The sequence below is a fragment of the Propithecus coquereli genome, unplaced genomic scaffold (genome assembly GCF_000956105.1).
Source record: "Propithecus coquereli isolate 6110/MARCELLA unplaced genomic scaffold, Pcoq_1.0 Scaffold13, whole genome shotgun sequence".
NCBI classification, from domain to species: domain Eukaryota; kingdom Metazoa; phylum Chordata; class Mammalia; order Primates; family Indriidae; genus Propithecus; species Propithecus coquereli.
In genome coordinates this window covers 13,456,603-13,472,081 of record NW_012137191.1, presented here as the reverse complement: position 1 = coordinate 13,472,081, position 15,479 = coordinate 13,456,603, and the positions used below count along the sequence as shown (strand labels likewise).

Here is a 15,479-nt window from a genome sequence, read left to right as displayed (position 1 = left end):
GATATTTTTCTTTTTAACACTTATAGCCACTGACACATATATTTGTTTACTCTGTCTCCCCCATAGTGTAAGATTCCTGAAGTCAGGGATTTTATTTCAATCTCATTTTTTTTTTTCACTTCCAGTACCAAGAACACTACCTAACACATAATAAGTGTTAAACAAATATTGTTGTGTGAATATAAAACATTTTATTACGTTTTTCTGTGACCTCAGAACCTAGATTATGCCAGTTGTTCTTGACTTCCTCTTATATTGGGGCTGGACTGTGGCTTTCATTTCTAATTTGATTGTGGTACCCCAAGAAGTTGCAGTACTGGTCTTGGGAGTTATTTTGGATGGAGACATCTCCAGAAGCCTCCTATATTTCCTCATGGATTGTCCCCCTGACATCTGAATCTTAACATAATCATTTTAACTGCCTACCATTCAGCATAGTGCCAAGACACAGTGGTTACCCAATAGGGGTTAAGATAAATAAATAATTAAATGAAAAAGGTGAACTCATAAGGCTTTGATGTGGGTGTGCCATGAATTCCTAGGATGGAACTGTCAAACCAAAAATAATAATAATTGTAGAAATACGGAGAATTATAAAATAAGAATGATGTGGAAAAAACCACGCAGTTGAATTCATCCTGTTCTTTTAAACTCTTTCATTTACCCATTCATCCAATTATGTGAAAAATGTTTATTGGGAGACTAAAAAGTTCCAGGCACTCTGGATAAATGGGTATGAAACAATCCCCTCAAGGAACTTCTAGTCTACAGGAGAACATTAATATAGCAATCAGATACTTAAAATACTTGACCAAAGATCCTATGGGGATATACATAGGGTGCTATGGGAGCATTTTAAGAGAGGCATCTATAGGCACTGTCCAGAAAGAACCAAAAATCTTAAATCAGTATTGATTATTGGCCTTCCAAGTTGAAAAAAGTGTGTCTAAAGATTTTTCTACCACTTGGACTTGAATGTTCTGCTGTGTACCTTGACTATATAGCTAATGTTTTGTGAGGGCAGGGCCTGTGTTTGAGTAAGTTTGTGTTCCTTCCTGCACCTAACATGCACTTGGTGGGCATTTAATGCGTGTCTATTAAGACCCATTATACTTGTTTAGGCAAACAGAATGCCATTTCATGGAGTGAAACAGGAATTAAAGGAGTACTATGCTATATTGGTAATCTAAGAAGTGCCAAGAAAAAGCTAAATTCAAGTTATTTATTATGAGACAAATTAAGGTGGAATTGACAAATTCAACACAAAATTTAAAAGGTTCTTAACTGGCTCAATTCTTTGACCTCTAGGTTAATGTAAACATTTACAGAAAGCCAAGTGGGTTCATCCTGCCTTTGAATAGTTACACTGTGACAGCCTCAAGCCACCAGAAATAATTGTCAGAGATACACTCTCTGTAAGAAGCAGCTCTTGGATTTTATGGATTTGGAAATAGTGGAGGTAGCGCCCATTGTGCAGGTGATGCTCAGACTGATGATTTCTTAGGTTCAAAGCTAGTATAACTAAAAATCTTTCTGACAAAATGAAATGGGCCAAAAGACAAAGTTGGACATTCTTCATGGAACTGCAGACATCTATAGTTCATTGCCCAGGGATCACGCATACATTAGGACCCAGTACCTGTCCCCAGATGGCAGTGGACAAAGGCAGCTAATTAAAGCCTAGTAACTATTGACTGATGAATTGTAAAACAAAACACTTGGTACCTTCTTAAGCATGGCATTCATCTATCAGAGGCAAGAAAGAAAGAAAAAAAAAAGAAATGAGAGGAAGGCTTTATTAACAGAAATAATCTATTTTTAACAACTTGTTCTTAACCAAGACAAGGTAGATGACGTTAAAATAAGAGTTTCAGGAGTTGCTACTGATTTATAAAAATGTTCCCATAGTAAATACCTTTAAAACACCCTACTGAATGGTTATGTGTGGGATGGTGGTAGAAGGGAGACTCTAATCTGCTAACCCTGGAAGTTGCTGTAAGTGGAAAAATAATTCCTGGTTGTGGTCCCTATTATTTTAGGATAAGAGCTTCTCTTTCCTGAATGGTCTGCAGGTGGATTACTGAGTGGTGTTTTCCTGTCACTGCTGTTTGGACATTAGGGTCCTGTCAATCAGCATTCCTTCCTTCTCAAACGGCGACAAAGAATCTGCCTTCCATAGGAATTTTTTAAGCCCTTGTTTTTAGAGGTCTAAGAGAAATGCTTCATACAGCCACAACTGGGCAGTGACATGCCACCAAAGATAGTAGCTGACTGCTAGTCAACAGCTTGAGAGAGGATGGCTGCAGGACTTGAGAACTGTATGTTTCGGAGCCCTGGAGGCCTCTTCAAAGTCCTCCAATAGGAGGTCAGGGCCTGTGAGGGATGCCTAGTGTAGAACAGCCCCAGGTTTTCATCATTTCTGCCAGTCCCAGGCTGCTTCCACGTGTTTTCAAAGCTCACTTCCAGATGGGGTGCTAGCTGACTATTTTTTCTTTGGTTAAGTATACACAGAAATCACAAAATCATCTTTTCTTCTGGGAGCATTTTTCTGTGTAAACATGTTTGTTGGCTTTCTCTTGAGTTTACACGTGAATACAAACATTCAGAAAATATATTTTCTAAAAATATTTTGAAATGTACATATTCTAATGTTTTCTAGAGAACCACAGCTTTAGTGACAAAGCCTAGCAAATAAGATTAATTTGAATTTCAGTACATTTGTTTTTCCAATATTTTTTCATGTCCTTTTGTAAATGACTTGCAAATGGGAGGTAGCGATATTATTTTTCTCTTTGAACCAAATTGTAATATTGTAAAAGAAACAACAACGTGCTCATTTTCCTTCATCTCCATCTGAGTCTTAATCACAATGGATACACTAAAGAGTCAGCATGATAATCTGTGCAGTATAGTTTAGTAGTTAACAGCTTGCGCTAACACGTGAATATAAGCTTAGCAGAATTTTTATCTGTTTCTCTAGGATACTGCACCCCGGTGCCTAAAACATGCCTGCCACGTAGAGGATGTGCAGTAAATATGTGTTGAATATATACAATTTAAAGTCAGACAGACATTTAAGTGTTACCTCTGCCTGTGTGACCCTGGATAAATTGAGCCTTATTTTCCTCATCTGTAAGTTGGAGACCCATCATGCATGACAGCTATGACTATTGAAGGACAGAACACGTACCCGAGGTCTAATATAGTGCTGAGGACAGAGTAAGGACTCAATGTAACTTGGTGGTGGTGGTGATTGTTAATACTGTGTTCGTTTACATATGAATAAGTGGTCACAATATTTTCTCCCAAATCGAATGAGGGTGTTAATGCATAAGTGCTGTGCAAGTATGTTACATTAAGAAAGTCACTTCTCAATGATGAAGGATGGTGAACAGTTGCTAACAAATGAAAGTTCTAGAGACTCTTTTTCTAAAGCTGTTTAAAAGAGTGCTTATATATATATTTGTTTCATAAAGTGAATCGAGGTAACCCATGAAGGTCATTTAACTCTTATGATCTTATGAATTGATTCAATGCATAGCACAGCCAAGGATGTGAGTTCAGACCTCAAAATGTGTTTCAGCATGTTTGCCAATAAATGTCAAACAAAAGAAGCAATCTGATTTCCTAGTTTGTTATATTTCATTTTCTTCACGTTGAGAAAATTCTTCTAAAAGCAGAGCATGTTTATATTTGTCTTGCTTTGCCTAAATGTCTGAGTTGCTGATTGACCTAATTATGGGCTCAGTGAAAGTACAAACCCACACATCTGTTCTCTCACCATCACTCTGTCCAAACTGGAAGAATAATAAGTGAACACTGAAGTAAGGAAACCTGTTTGTGTAGTGCAAAGTGTATAAAAGCATAGCCTAGTGAGCATTTCTCGTGTTTCCTCAACATCAGACATGGTGACGACGAACAGTTACCTTTTCTCGAACGGACTCTCCAGGAACCAACTGAGGCTCAATGGTAATAAACAGGGTAATGTAGGATCCTTCACTTAAGCTTCGGACAGAATCAAAATCCCGCTCAATAATCATGTTTTGCTCCTTACTGTAGCCCAGAAGAACTGGGGGAATATCTATTTTAAATGTTCCATCAATCTGTGAAGAAAATATGACTTGGTAAACATCCTGGCAATTTTTCCAACAGAATTTCAAAGACAAGTGTCAACTCCTCAGTGTCTCATGACTTAAATGAAAACTGCTCAGACTGGCACTCAAAACTCACCCCATCTTTCTAACCTCGTCTCCCTAATCTTTCACCAGAAAGGGCTCTATATTTCCCTGCCTCCTTTTTTTTGTTTAGTAGAGGGTTATGCAAGTTGCTTGGGTTCAAATCCTGGTTTAAACTCCAAGTGCCTCTGCTTTCTCATTTGTAAAAAGAGATGATAATAGTACCTACTTTGTAAGGTTGTTATGAGTACTAAATGCATTAATAGATATTGAACACTAAGAAAAATGTCTGGTGTATAGTAAGCACTCAATAAATATTGGCTAGCAGCTATTCCCCTTTTCTGGAATGCCCAGCTTCCCATCTCCACCTTTCAGAATTTTAATCATTTTTCAAGGCTTAGGTCAAATGTTGTCTCACTACCCTCACAGATAGTTTATTTCCTTCATTTCTTACATTCTGTCTGACTTTATAATCGTGTGTGTATTTGTCATAGTCTTCTAGATAACTGCTGTCTGTGAACAGAATCTATATTTTACCCTCTTTTGTATCACTCTTCTCTGACGTATAGCAGTGTTTTGTATACATAGTGGATGCCCAATAAATGTGGGCGGAATGATGGCAAGCCACTTCCACAAAAAGGACTAAGTTATACAGAGGTTCACAGAGGCAGAACTTTTTTACTCTTACAAAGTCAAAGTAACAACAAATTTATTAAAGACTGTGTAGCACTACAAAACTATTCAGGGCTGGAATTTGAAATTCACAATTTACAGAGAATTCATTTTCTATTTCAGTCATTAGTGGTATTCAAGTCTTAGGAGAAATAGAAAAAGAGCTCAAACTTTCAGTGAATATGCCCTTCTAGGGATGAATTAAGTAAGCTATTATTTATTTTCCTCCTTATATTGACAGAATTCACCAAAGCTTGAACCCAATCAGATGACAGGGTATAGGGAAAACAACAGTATAAAAACAATGACATAAAAAATACAGCTGAAATAACTGAGCACATTTTTTCTATAAAATAGATGACATAGGAGAAAACATCCTATTTTTAAAGATTTGGAGTATAAGGATTTGAGACAGGGTTTCTCAACTTGGGCACTGTTGATATTTGGGGCCAAATCATTCTTTGTTACAGAGGGCCATCCCGTGCACTGCAGAATGTTTGGCGGCATCCCTAGCCTCTGCACACTACATGCCAGCAGCATCCCTTACTAGTTGTGACAACCAGAAATATCTTCAGACATTGCCAAATGTTCCCTGTCGGTACATTGAAAAACATGAGCTTTGGAGTCAGATAAAACTTTTTAGATGACAAATGTAATAAAATCATTATCCAAAGATATGCTAAAATATAAACCAAAAAATTGAATAGTTTTCTCTCCTTTTACCGATCTCATTTCCCAGGCATGCATGACATCAGCATGTTGAAAGTTGGTAAAAGTTGAATGCCAACTCTGTTGTAAGCTTTCTGATTTGAGTAAATTACTTCATCTCTCTATGCTTCTGTTTTTTCACCTATAAAGTGGGGATGATGATGCCAATTGTGTTGTGAGGTTTAATAGAGTGACATATAAACCACCTAGCAATAGTATATAATATGTGCCCAATAAATATACTTATTAGTAATATCATTACTGAATCAGGATTCTATTTGTTATATGTAGCTCAAGAGAACTGAACTAGGACCTAAAAATGGGAATAACAGGGAAGTACATAGATTATGGCACAGTGCAAGGAAGAATTTAAGGACAAAACTATTGGAAAGAGAACAAGAGAAAGAGAACACTACCTTGCCTCACAAGGTAGTGAGTTTCCTGCAAGTGAATTCTTGAGGCACTCAAAGGAAAGCATGGACATTCCTGGGATATAGTGAAGGAAATTCACTTACAAAGGAGTCTAGAGTAATTACTTCTGAGTACCCTTCCAAATGTGAAATTCAGCAATGCCAAATATCATAGGTTGTTTGATTTGCAGAATGATGTGCTCTTTAAGGTTTTTTTCCCCCAATTAAAATCTATTTGGACAGGGAAATGTAAATTCTTTTGGCGAGCACATCACTGCATAACCTGTAGACTGTCCCTTTTGCCTAGGGAGGATTCCAATTTTAATTGATCCTTTAGATTCGAACCAATCCAAGCCTTTTAGTCTTGAGTTTTGGTCTTGGTCTTGCCATAGACTCTGTGGTCCAGGCAACACTTGCTCTGTGTGGTTGTCATAGTGATTCAAAGCCTCCTGTTGCCATGGACTTAATACTGGGATGTTAAAATAATTTCAAAATCTTTAACTGTCCCAGATTAGAGCTACTAAGTCATTCAAGAGTTGACAACCTGATGGATCCCCTTAAGCAAAACCATTAACTCTGGAGAAGGGTGTCTTTGTTAAGCATGTTTCTGCTAACCATTTTTCATGTTTTAAATAGTGAAGACGAGAAATATTAACAGAATGCACTTGATTGAATGGGCCGTCAACTGCCCTGTTTTCTTCAAGTTACATTCAGGCATCTATCCATTCTACTTTTGTCATTTTGACAAGTTTCTACTTTGTCCCACCTTCTTCACTTCTATTTAATGTTTAAATAATTCTCGAATTTGAATAGTCATACATTAACTACTAACTCTGAGGAGCATAGATAAGTCATGCAAATGTGATATGGAAGATCAATGGCATTATATAGTGTTTTATTAAATCTTTTTAAAAGCTTTGCACGTATGTTTTCTCAGTGTTGAGGGCATATCCCCACAAAGTTTTATTAGGAAAAATGGATACAGCAGTTCCCTATTTTCATGGAATTCTGACCTTAGATGCTTACCCTTGCTTGGAAATATATTGTGCTAAATGGAATTTTCACACATCCCAGCCAGTGTCTCTCAATGCGGGTATGGATTCCATTTCCTCTTTCCCGGTCATCCTAAAGGAAGGGTAGAAGTAATAATTGTTTAAGAACTCCAGACACTCATGTAATTAACTTTGCAGCAGGAAAACAGCAATATTTTAGCTAAAAGCATGTGAACTTAGGTTAGACAGACCTAATCAAATTCTGGTTCTAAGACTTAATGGCTTTGTGAACCCTAGGAAAGTCATTTGACCTCTCTGAACCTCAGTTTTCTCATCAATACGCTAGAGATTTAGCAACCTATAGAACTACTTAGAATTAAATAAGACAATATATGTAAAACACCTAGTACAATTCCTGGCACAGAACGCTGGACTGAAAATTAAAAAGCTAGCTCTCTTTCTCCTCCCCCCTTCCCCATTTATACATCTCGTTTTAAATATTTCAAACATAAGAAAGGTAGAAAGTGTATTTGGAACTTATATAGTGGGTGGAGAATATGAATAATGAGTACAAATGTCTTCCTCAAAACTGAGAACTTACCTCTAAGACATCGTATAGTACTTCATCAAAAATATTAATGAATACAACGTCTTTTACTGACTGCAGACTGGCTGTGCTATAATCCCCGTTAGGGGCCCTGTAAAATAACACATGACCAGGGACTGTGAAAACAGGCAAAATAGAAATGATGAACACTCAAATGTCAACATTTGAAAAATACCCAAATGTGAGCATAGATGTGAGGATTAAAAGCAGTGCTTTCATTTCCAAGGTTTATCTTGTGCAGGGATACTACAGTATGACACCTACACTCAAATGGAAATAACATTAGACTGGAGGCTCCATGCAGAGACAAACCCTCTGCTGGCTTGTCCTGATGAGTCTCACCCTCACCCCACGCCCGACCCTGGGGTAAGCTTTGCCAGGAGGCAGCTTACCAGGACTGAGCTGGCTTAGAGGACAGGCTACCCGGCCTCTAGCTGACACTGGAGGAACTAGTATATGGACTTCCTAAGCAACTGCGCTCCAGAAGGTGCTTCTCCAGCAAGGCCATTCCCCAGTGATAAACCTCCTATTGTTCTATGGCTGGTTGAATGGTCCCTGTCTCCCACTCACTTTCCCTCGAAATAAGTAAAGCAATACAAGGGTAAGGTTTGTTTCCTGTGATGTAACCTACCCTGAGTCGAGCCAAGGCCAGCCTAAGCATGCCTCTCCATGGCACGGCTGGAGACTGCGGTACTGTGTGCATTTTGTTGAGCATTTGCCCTTAAGTTTTTTTGTTCTTTTTGCTTGCTCCATGTATGATAGTGGGACCTATCCCCCTCTTCTGACTTAACTAGCTCTAATCCTTACTCTGTCTCTAATTTTCTATGTGATTTTAATTAAGTCACCTCCCCTCTTTGGGTTTTAGTTTCTTCTCCATATAAGTAGAGCTTGGACCAGATAATCTCTAAAGTCACTTTAAGTATTGAAATAATAAGAGCCTTTTAAGTATATAAATCCTTTGAACAAGATTCTGAAATGCCTGTGTATTTCTGGTGAGGGAGAAAGTATAGTTTATAGGAAATAAGTAGTTTCAAATTTACTTGAGGTGATATGAGGAAGAGAGGAAAAGCAGAGTAGGCAGGGGGGTCAAAGGAGTGAAAAACTTTGGGCTATAAGAAGCCAGAGCCTGGAGAGGAGTAGAGTATCCCAACAATGCACCTGAGTTTCACAAGTTGGACATTTTCCCATTTTTATTCTTTTTTGTGGAGACAGAGTCTCACTCTGTTGCCCGGGCTAGAGTGCCGTGGCGTCAGCCTAGCTCATAGCAACCTCAAACTCCTGGGCTCAAGCAATCCTTCTGCCTCAGCCTTCTGAGTAGCTGGGACTACATGCATGTGCCTCCATGCCTGGCTAATTTTTTCTATATATTTTTAGTTGTCCAGCTAATTTCTTTCTATTTTTAGTAGAGACGGGGTCTCACTCTTGCTCAGGCTGGTCTCCAACTCCTGAGCTCAAACGATCCTCCCGCCTCGGCCTCCCCGAGTGCTAGGATTACAGGCGTGAGCCACCATGCCCGGCCCCATTTTTATTCTTGAATGAAGTCAGCTATAGTACAAGAGGAAAAACACTTGGTATCAGGACACCTGGTTCTTGTTCCAGCTTGCCAGCTATAAAACTTTTCACCTCAGCCATTTCTCGCTGAGCCCATGTTTCCTTCATGTTTCTTCAAAATATCCTATAGTTCTCTAAAAAGGAAAATATGCTTACCTAAATGGAAGTTCAAGTTCTTCATTCCAACTGGGGTTTGGTCCTTCAGCTGTAGTTGTGTGGCAAATCGTTCGTTGAAAAGAGACTTCTACAAAAGGACGTACTAAAACCTTAAAATCAAGAGCAAATGCTAAGAATCCATAACGACTAATTGAATTATTTTGTTATTAGCAAAAGTAGAATATGTTTGCTAAATAGTATGTTTTCAAAGAAAATGAAGCAGAAAGCAGACCATTGATGAAGTGTGTAGGTGATTCTTAAAAACCTAAGGGGCAAGATTCCAAGCTGAAATCCTGCACCTGGGTGTCTCACCTGGCCGAGGGGGTAGTCAGCACTGTGGGTGGGGCTGCGTGTGTCTGGGGAAGCAGCATGCTTTTCCCTGAATGTCCTTGAAGACCTCGATGGCTGCTGGAATTTGCTAGGAGAGAAAATGTATGAAAGAAATAAATGACAGGGACAGTCTAATTATACACGGCCCCGGTGGCCATGATGACAGACATTCTTCCGTAAGCTTGTTGACATTTTAGAAGGCTTTCAGTCTGCTCTGGTCCCCCTCAGTCACTTAGTGATTACTAGAGCTTTCCCCAGCTTGCATTCCTAGGCCTATGTGTCTGGCTGAGAACAGAGGAAAATGTTTCCTTCTCTCTCCTCCCCTCCAGGGAATGACCGAGTAGGGACTTGTCTCCCCCGCATAAATGAGAGCCTCAATCCCGCTCAGGCAGGAGGTCCTGACCTTCCTCAACAGCCTGCCCTGCCCCCACCCAGTCCAGGTTCTTTCCCAGTGTATTTCCTTTGAACCTGCACTCTTCAGTGACCCCAAGCTACGTATTCCACGCGAGGAATCTTTCTCTGGGCCTGCTGAGCCTCGCTAGGAAAGGGAGGTGCAGGGACTCTTAGCTTGAGTTAGGATAGTGGGTCTTATCCTCTTCTCCCTTCTGAGCTGCCATTCTTAAAAGAACAAATGAAGGTCATCTCCAGAGAGCCTCTTCCAAATACCTTCCACCTTCCTGCTAACAACTTTATGGTTTGCCAAGTATTTCACGTTCGTTACTGGGCAGAGTACAAATTGTCTCTTTCTTACCCATCTGTTACCTTTTCATAGCTAAGCTTACAGACAGACTATGAGACAATAATAAGCAGAACATTTAACACAACAGCTACTAGGGAAAACTCTTTTCTTTTTGGGAAACCATCCGTTATATTATTAAACAAACATTTGGTTAGTACCTGCTATATTGTAGGACCTGTGTTAGACTCTGGGATTCAAGATGAATAGGGTAACACTTCAGCTTAGACTAGACTAGAAGGAAGACATATAAACAATCTCAGTAAAGTGAGATACATGTTGACTAGAGGGATGGGTGTAGGCTGTAGGAGCACAGTCAGGGAGATGAAAAGTCCTTTTTGGTTGGATGTAAGGGTAGAGGGTGAAGATTTGGGCAGGCTTAATGGAAAAGTTTATATCTGAGCTGTCTTGATGCATCGACTTTGAATTGTGTAGCATGAAGGATCAATTATCCTTCCTTGAATTATTTGAATGAAATGATTTAACGCAAAAATATTGTATAGAGGCAAAAAATAAAAAAAACACCTACAGGTTCTTTTTAAAAAGCAGCTTTTCACCCCACAGTTGAGCTTCGAGGCAAACAGGGAAAAGGGTAGGTAGGCCATGGGCTCAAGAAAGCAATGCCACAAGAGAGATTCAAGGGCTTACATGACATTTACAAGTAGCAAAGCAGTAGGAACAGCTGGTGATGGTAAGATGTTCTGAAATAGGTCAAAGAATTAGTAAAGAAAAATAGGGTGAAATAATGGGGTAAGAGGAAGGAGGGAGAGAGAAATAACTTAAAGGGAAAGAATCTAGGAAGGAAAGAAGGTATCAGTTGGCCAGAACAGTGCACTTCTATGGACTCAGATAGTGCTGAATGACCTTGGCCAAGGCACTTGCATGCTCTTCACTTCCATTTTCCCTTTTGCAAAATGGATACAGTAATATTAGTAAGAGTTAAATGAAATAATGTTTGTTAAAGTGTCTAGTATGGTGCTTAGAACATGGTGAATGCACAGTAAATGCTACTTTCTTTCATTACACTGGTAAGGGCACTTGCAAAAAGAAGTTTTGATTCGTGGTCCTCCCTTCTCTGTTCTCTAAGGGCATAAGTAAGACTCATCTTCCCTATGGATGAAGGCTCCTTGTGGCCCCCAGCATAGTGAGTCATGGTAGTTGTAATTCATTTTTCTGAACAGATAAAAGGTAGTCACATTTTTAAGCTCATAGCATGTATGTTTCAGAACCTTGGACAGATGCCTTTTCTGTATCTGCCCAGCTCATAACTACTTCCTACCTTCCAGGGCTGGTGCTTCTGACTCTGTCTCTCTGGCTATAGGCAATTAGATCATAGATCAACATCTGACCAAGTTAGCACTGCCAGACTCCCTGCTGAGAAGATGATGCTTAGTTGGTGGTACTCTGGCTGCATGGACCACTTCCATGACATGAAGAAAAATGAAGCAAACTCAAGAGAGAAACAATTGAGAGAGATAATGGGGCCTCAGGAGAACCATCTTAATCCCTGCAGTCTACACATAGTTCAGCTGTACTTCTTGTCCTTGGGTTCTGTGAGATGTCCCCATTAAATCCCCCCTTTAGCCTGGATTGACTTAATGGACTCTATTGCTTGCAAACAATAGGGCCTTGGCTTCAGCAAGAACCCCTAAACCCCTGCTGAATAATAACTATGTTAAGAATGAGTGATCTCCTATAAAGAAGTGATTGATTTGGCTGGGATCCTGTACTTTCCATTCCAGGGCTGTTTGGGGGGTTCTTACCTTGCTGTTGGCTTCCTCACTGGAAGGTCATAAGCCCGGATTATATTCACCAACAGCTTTATGTCTCCATCAGACAGGTTTTGGGCTGTCACCTTCTTCCGACCTTTTCTCCTTGGCCTCAGTGGTCGCTTTTGTTCAGCCAGCTTGAAAAGGTTTAGGCCCAAAATGCTAATGATTACAGAACAGGATTAGGATTCTAAGGAAAAGAAAGATCTGGAAAATTGTGAGACTACTTCCCAAACTCTGCTCCAAGGTCTCTCACAGGCTCCTGAAAAACTCTCTCCATTTAAGGAGGGTGGAAACAGTGTAGAAATCTTCCCAAATGAGGGAGAGCCTACTGCATGGATTATTAAAATTTATTCTAGGTGCTACTTATCAGAGGAAGAAAAGCCACATTTGGCCCCTACATCTCCTTACTTGCCCACCAGTCCCTCAAACTACCTGGTGCCCTCCCACCTCACCTTTGCTGGTGCCAGTCCCTGCAGGAGGAATGCCTCCCTCTGTCTTCCACGCCTGCCAGTTGATTGCAGTTTTACCCATCCCTCAGGGCCAGTGCCTCCCCCTCCCCCAGAGACCCAGCTCATCTGCTGGAAGTCTCAAGCTCCCTTCACATGACTGTCAGTGTGTACAGCTGCTTGGGCGGTGCCCAGAGTAGGTTGCTCTCTGGAGTTAGACAGAACTGGGTGTGAATCCTGGCTCTACTCTTTGCCCTTGGGCAAATTATTTCACCTCTTTAAGTCGCTGTTTCATCATCTGTAAAGGGGATAATATAATACCTGTAGGCCTCTTGGGGTTGTTGAGAGGATTAAATGAGGAGGTGTGTGTAAAGCACCATGGCCCTGGTCTAGCACTTAGTAGATGTCCTAAAATGGCAACTAATGGGATCATGACAATGATTTTGATGCCAGTGTTATGGTGAAGGAAGAGGCAGAGGTGGGGGAAGGATGAAGGGGGTGGGGAGGAGCAGAAGGGTACTTCTTTTATCTCCCTCTACCTTGCACTGAGGTGACGTGCAATAAACATTTCCTGGAGGTTGAAAGCAACAGAGTCAGTGAATCATGGGAGAGAGGTCCATGGAGCAAATACATTCTGGCTGAGATGCTAAACAGAGACACAGATGTGACTTTGTGTCTGTATCTGGAAGCTGACATTAACGATTATGCCAAATGGCCACAGAACAAAGCCAGCTTGTAGAGCCAGCCACAGGCCACAGTGCTCGTGGCTCTCTACCTCCCTGTTGAGTATGAGAGCTGGCTAAGCAGCCTCTTGACTGGAGCACCTCTTTGCAAGAGGCACATACCAGCTAAGGATGAGGGCTCCGCAGCTCTGTCTAGGCACCATAAGGAATCCCGAGGAGTTTCCAGGAGCTACTGTTACTGTTTGTTCTCCAGGATTGTGTGCAGAATAGGTACCATTTATAAGCACCTTCCATGTATCAAGAAGAGTGCTAGGCGGGTCCCTTACATATAGTATTTCTAATCCTTGCAAGTATAATATTTACCCCATTTCTCAGATGAAGAAACTGGAGGCGCAGAGAGGTGTTATGGTTTGCTGAAAGCTCCTTAGTCATAGGAAGGGAGCACAGGTTCAAACTCAGGTCACTCTGACTACATAGCCCATGTTCTTCATCACTCCGCCAGGGAACCCACCTAACAGAAACTTGGGGGCCTCAGAGATACAACTTTGCCAGGGGTCCTAACATGACAAAGCCTTTCTTTATCAATACTTCATCCCTCCCCTGGAGGTAACTCCTCCCGTGAGACTCTGATGCCTCCATAGCAGCCAGCATGGGAGCACTATGTTGGCTGGGACCATTAAATACAGAAACATCTTAGTTTAAAGCCAAGAACAAACTGAAATTAAAAGAAGAAAGAACATACCCTGAGCCTTCAGAACTTAATGCAGAAAGTAATGCAGAAAAAAAAAAAAAGAAGGAAAAGAAAAGAAAAAACGGCATGAAAAATCATCATCTATTCTAGGTATAATTTTCATGGCTGTGAAACTATTCAGCGACCGGACTTGGCCTGGAATAGAGAGAGGTTCTGCATGAATTTACATGCATGTAGCCTCCCTTCCACATGTGGATGAAAGTAAAACCAAAGAAAGGGGCTGCCAGGGATAGCACAATTTTTTATCTCCTTTTCAACTTGATGGGGGATAGAAAGTAAATGCATAGAAAGAAAACATTTTTAGGAGACTGAATCACAGAAAAGATAGTGAATTTAGTGGACTGCATAAGACCAATATAGGATGTTATCTTTCACCTTTTATGCATCCACCCCTAGTTGAAGCCAGTCAGCATTATTCTAAATAATAGAGTCAATCAAGCAAATATAGTCAATTCCCGACTTCTGTGTAAATATCCATTTTTCCCTGCTGCCCTTTACCCTCATCAAACACATGCACCAGCTCTCTGCCTCCCAGAGGCAGTGCTGGAACCAGGCCTCCCTGACCTACCCCAGAACCTTAGTGGATGGGTCTCAGCCACCTCCACTGCTATGTGTTGGGAGGGTAAGGGAAAGTCTGGCACTAGGAGATCAGGAAAGCAGGAGGAGTACATGCAGGAGGGAAATGCTGCCAGCTTTAGTTCAACTGGAAGGAGAAGATGGCAAAGGCTGGTGAAGCTGATTGGCAAGTAGTGCGGGGTGAGATGGCCTCTACTGGAATGCGATAGGAGAGGCTCCTGGGTGACTTGTCTTAACAGAAATCCCTTAACTAATGTCATTAGGCATTAATCAGGTTTAACCAGGTTTCCAGCATTATTCTGGGCCCGAATGCATACCATACAACAAAAAAATCTTATATGATGCCTTTCATATACTAGAACAAATAATGTTTTTTTATAAGAAATGATAATAATGGCTTTGTTTTATTATTTTTACCTGATATTGGGAACTTCTTCTTCTACTACCAAATCAGCAAGAAGAAAATGGTGTTTTGCAATTAAGAAACGATTTATCACTGATTCTCTAACCTGGGGAAAGAAATCAGCTTTATTTAAAATTTTCTTATTATTTAAACTTCATAGTTCACTCCCTACACTCTGAGTCTTTGCCTTAATGTCACCTAGCTGGTAATTTTTTTCTGAAGCTCTGGCCTCCTTTTGCTGTAAATCCTCTAGCTCTCTGCACTAGACTAAAAGCTCCATAAAGTCACGGGTTGTTATATTTGGTTCACTGCTATATTGGGACCTGGATAGGTTCTTGACACAAAGAATAGTAAAATTTTGCTGAATTAATGAATTAGTAATTACAAACAACAGGACCAATCTCAAAATACACACAATTGAGAACTGAATCTTAAGTTCTTCCCTTATTCAGAATGATTCACTTCCTGATTTAAATAGAGGACCTCTTAAATGTCATAATCAAAAAAAAAA

General features: G+C 40.4%; 1 protein-coding gene across 1 annotated transcript in view; it reads right to left on the bottom strand.

Moving 5' to 3' along the window:
• CC2D2A (coiled-coil and C2 domain containing 2A) overlaps nt 1-15,479 on the bottom strand; it is a 128,746-nt gene that overhangs the window by 22,421 nt on the left and 90,846 nt on the right. The window contains exons 23-29 of the mRNA XM_012638399.1: nt 14,983-15,074; nt 12,101-12,268; nt 9,584-9,689; nt 9,272-9,381; nt 7,559-7,655; nt 6,992-7,090; nt 3,927-4,103 (exon numbers count right to left, since the gene is read on the bottom strand). Of these exons, the coding sequence (XP_012493853.1) occupies nt 3,927-4,103; nt 6,992-7,090; nt 7,559-7,655; nt 9,272-9,381; nt 9,584-9,689; nt 12,101-12,268; nt 14,983-15,074 (849 nt within the window). The remainder of the gene's footprint in view (nt 1-3,926; nt 4,104-6,991; nt 7,091-7,558; nt 7,656-9,271; nt 9,382-9,583; nt 9,690-12,100; nt 12,269-14,982; nt 15,075-15,479) is intronic.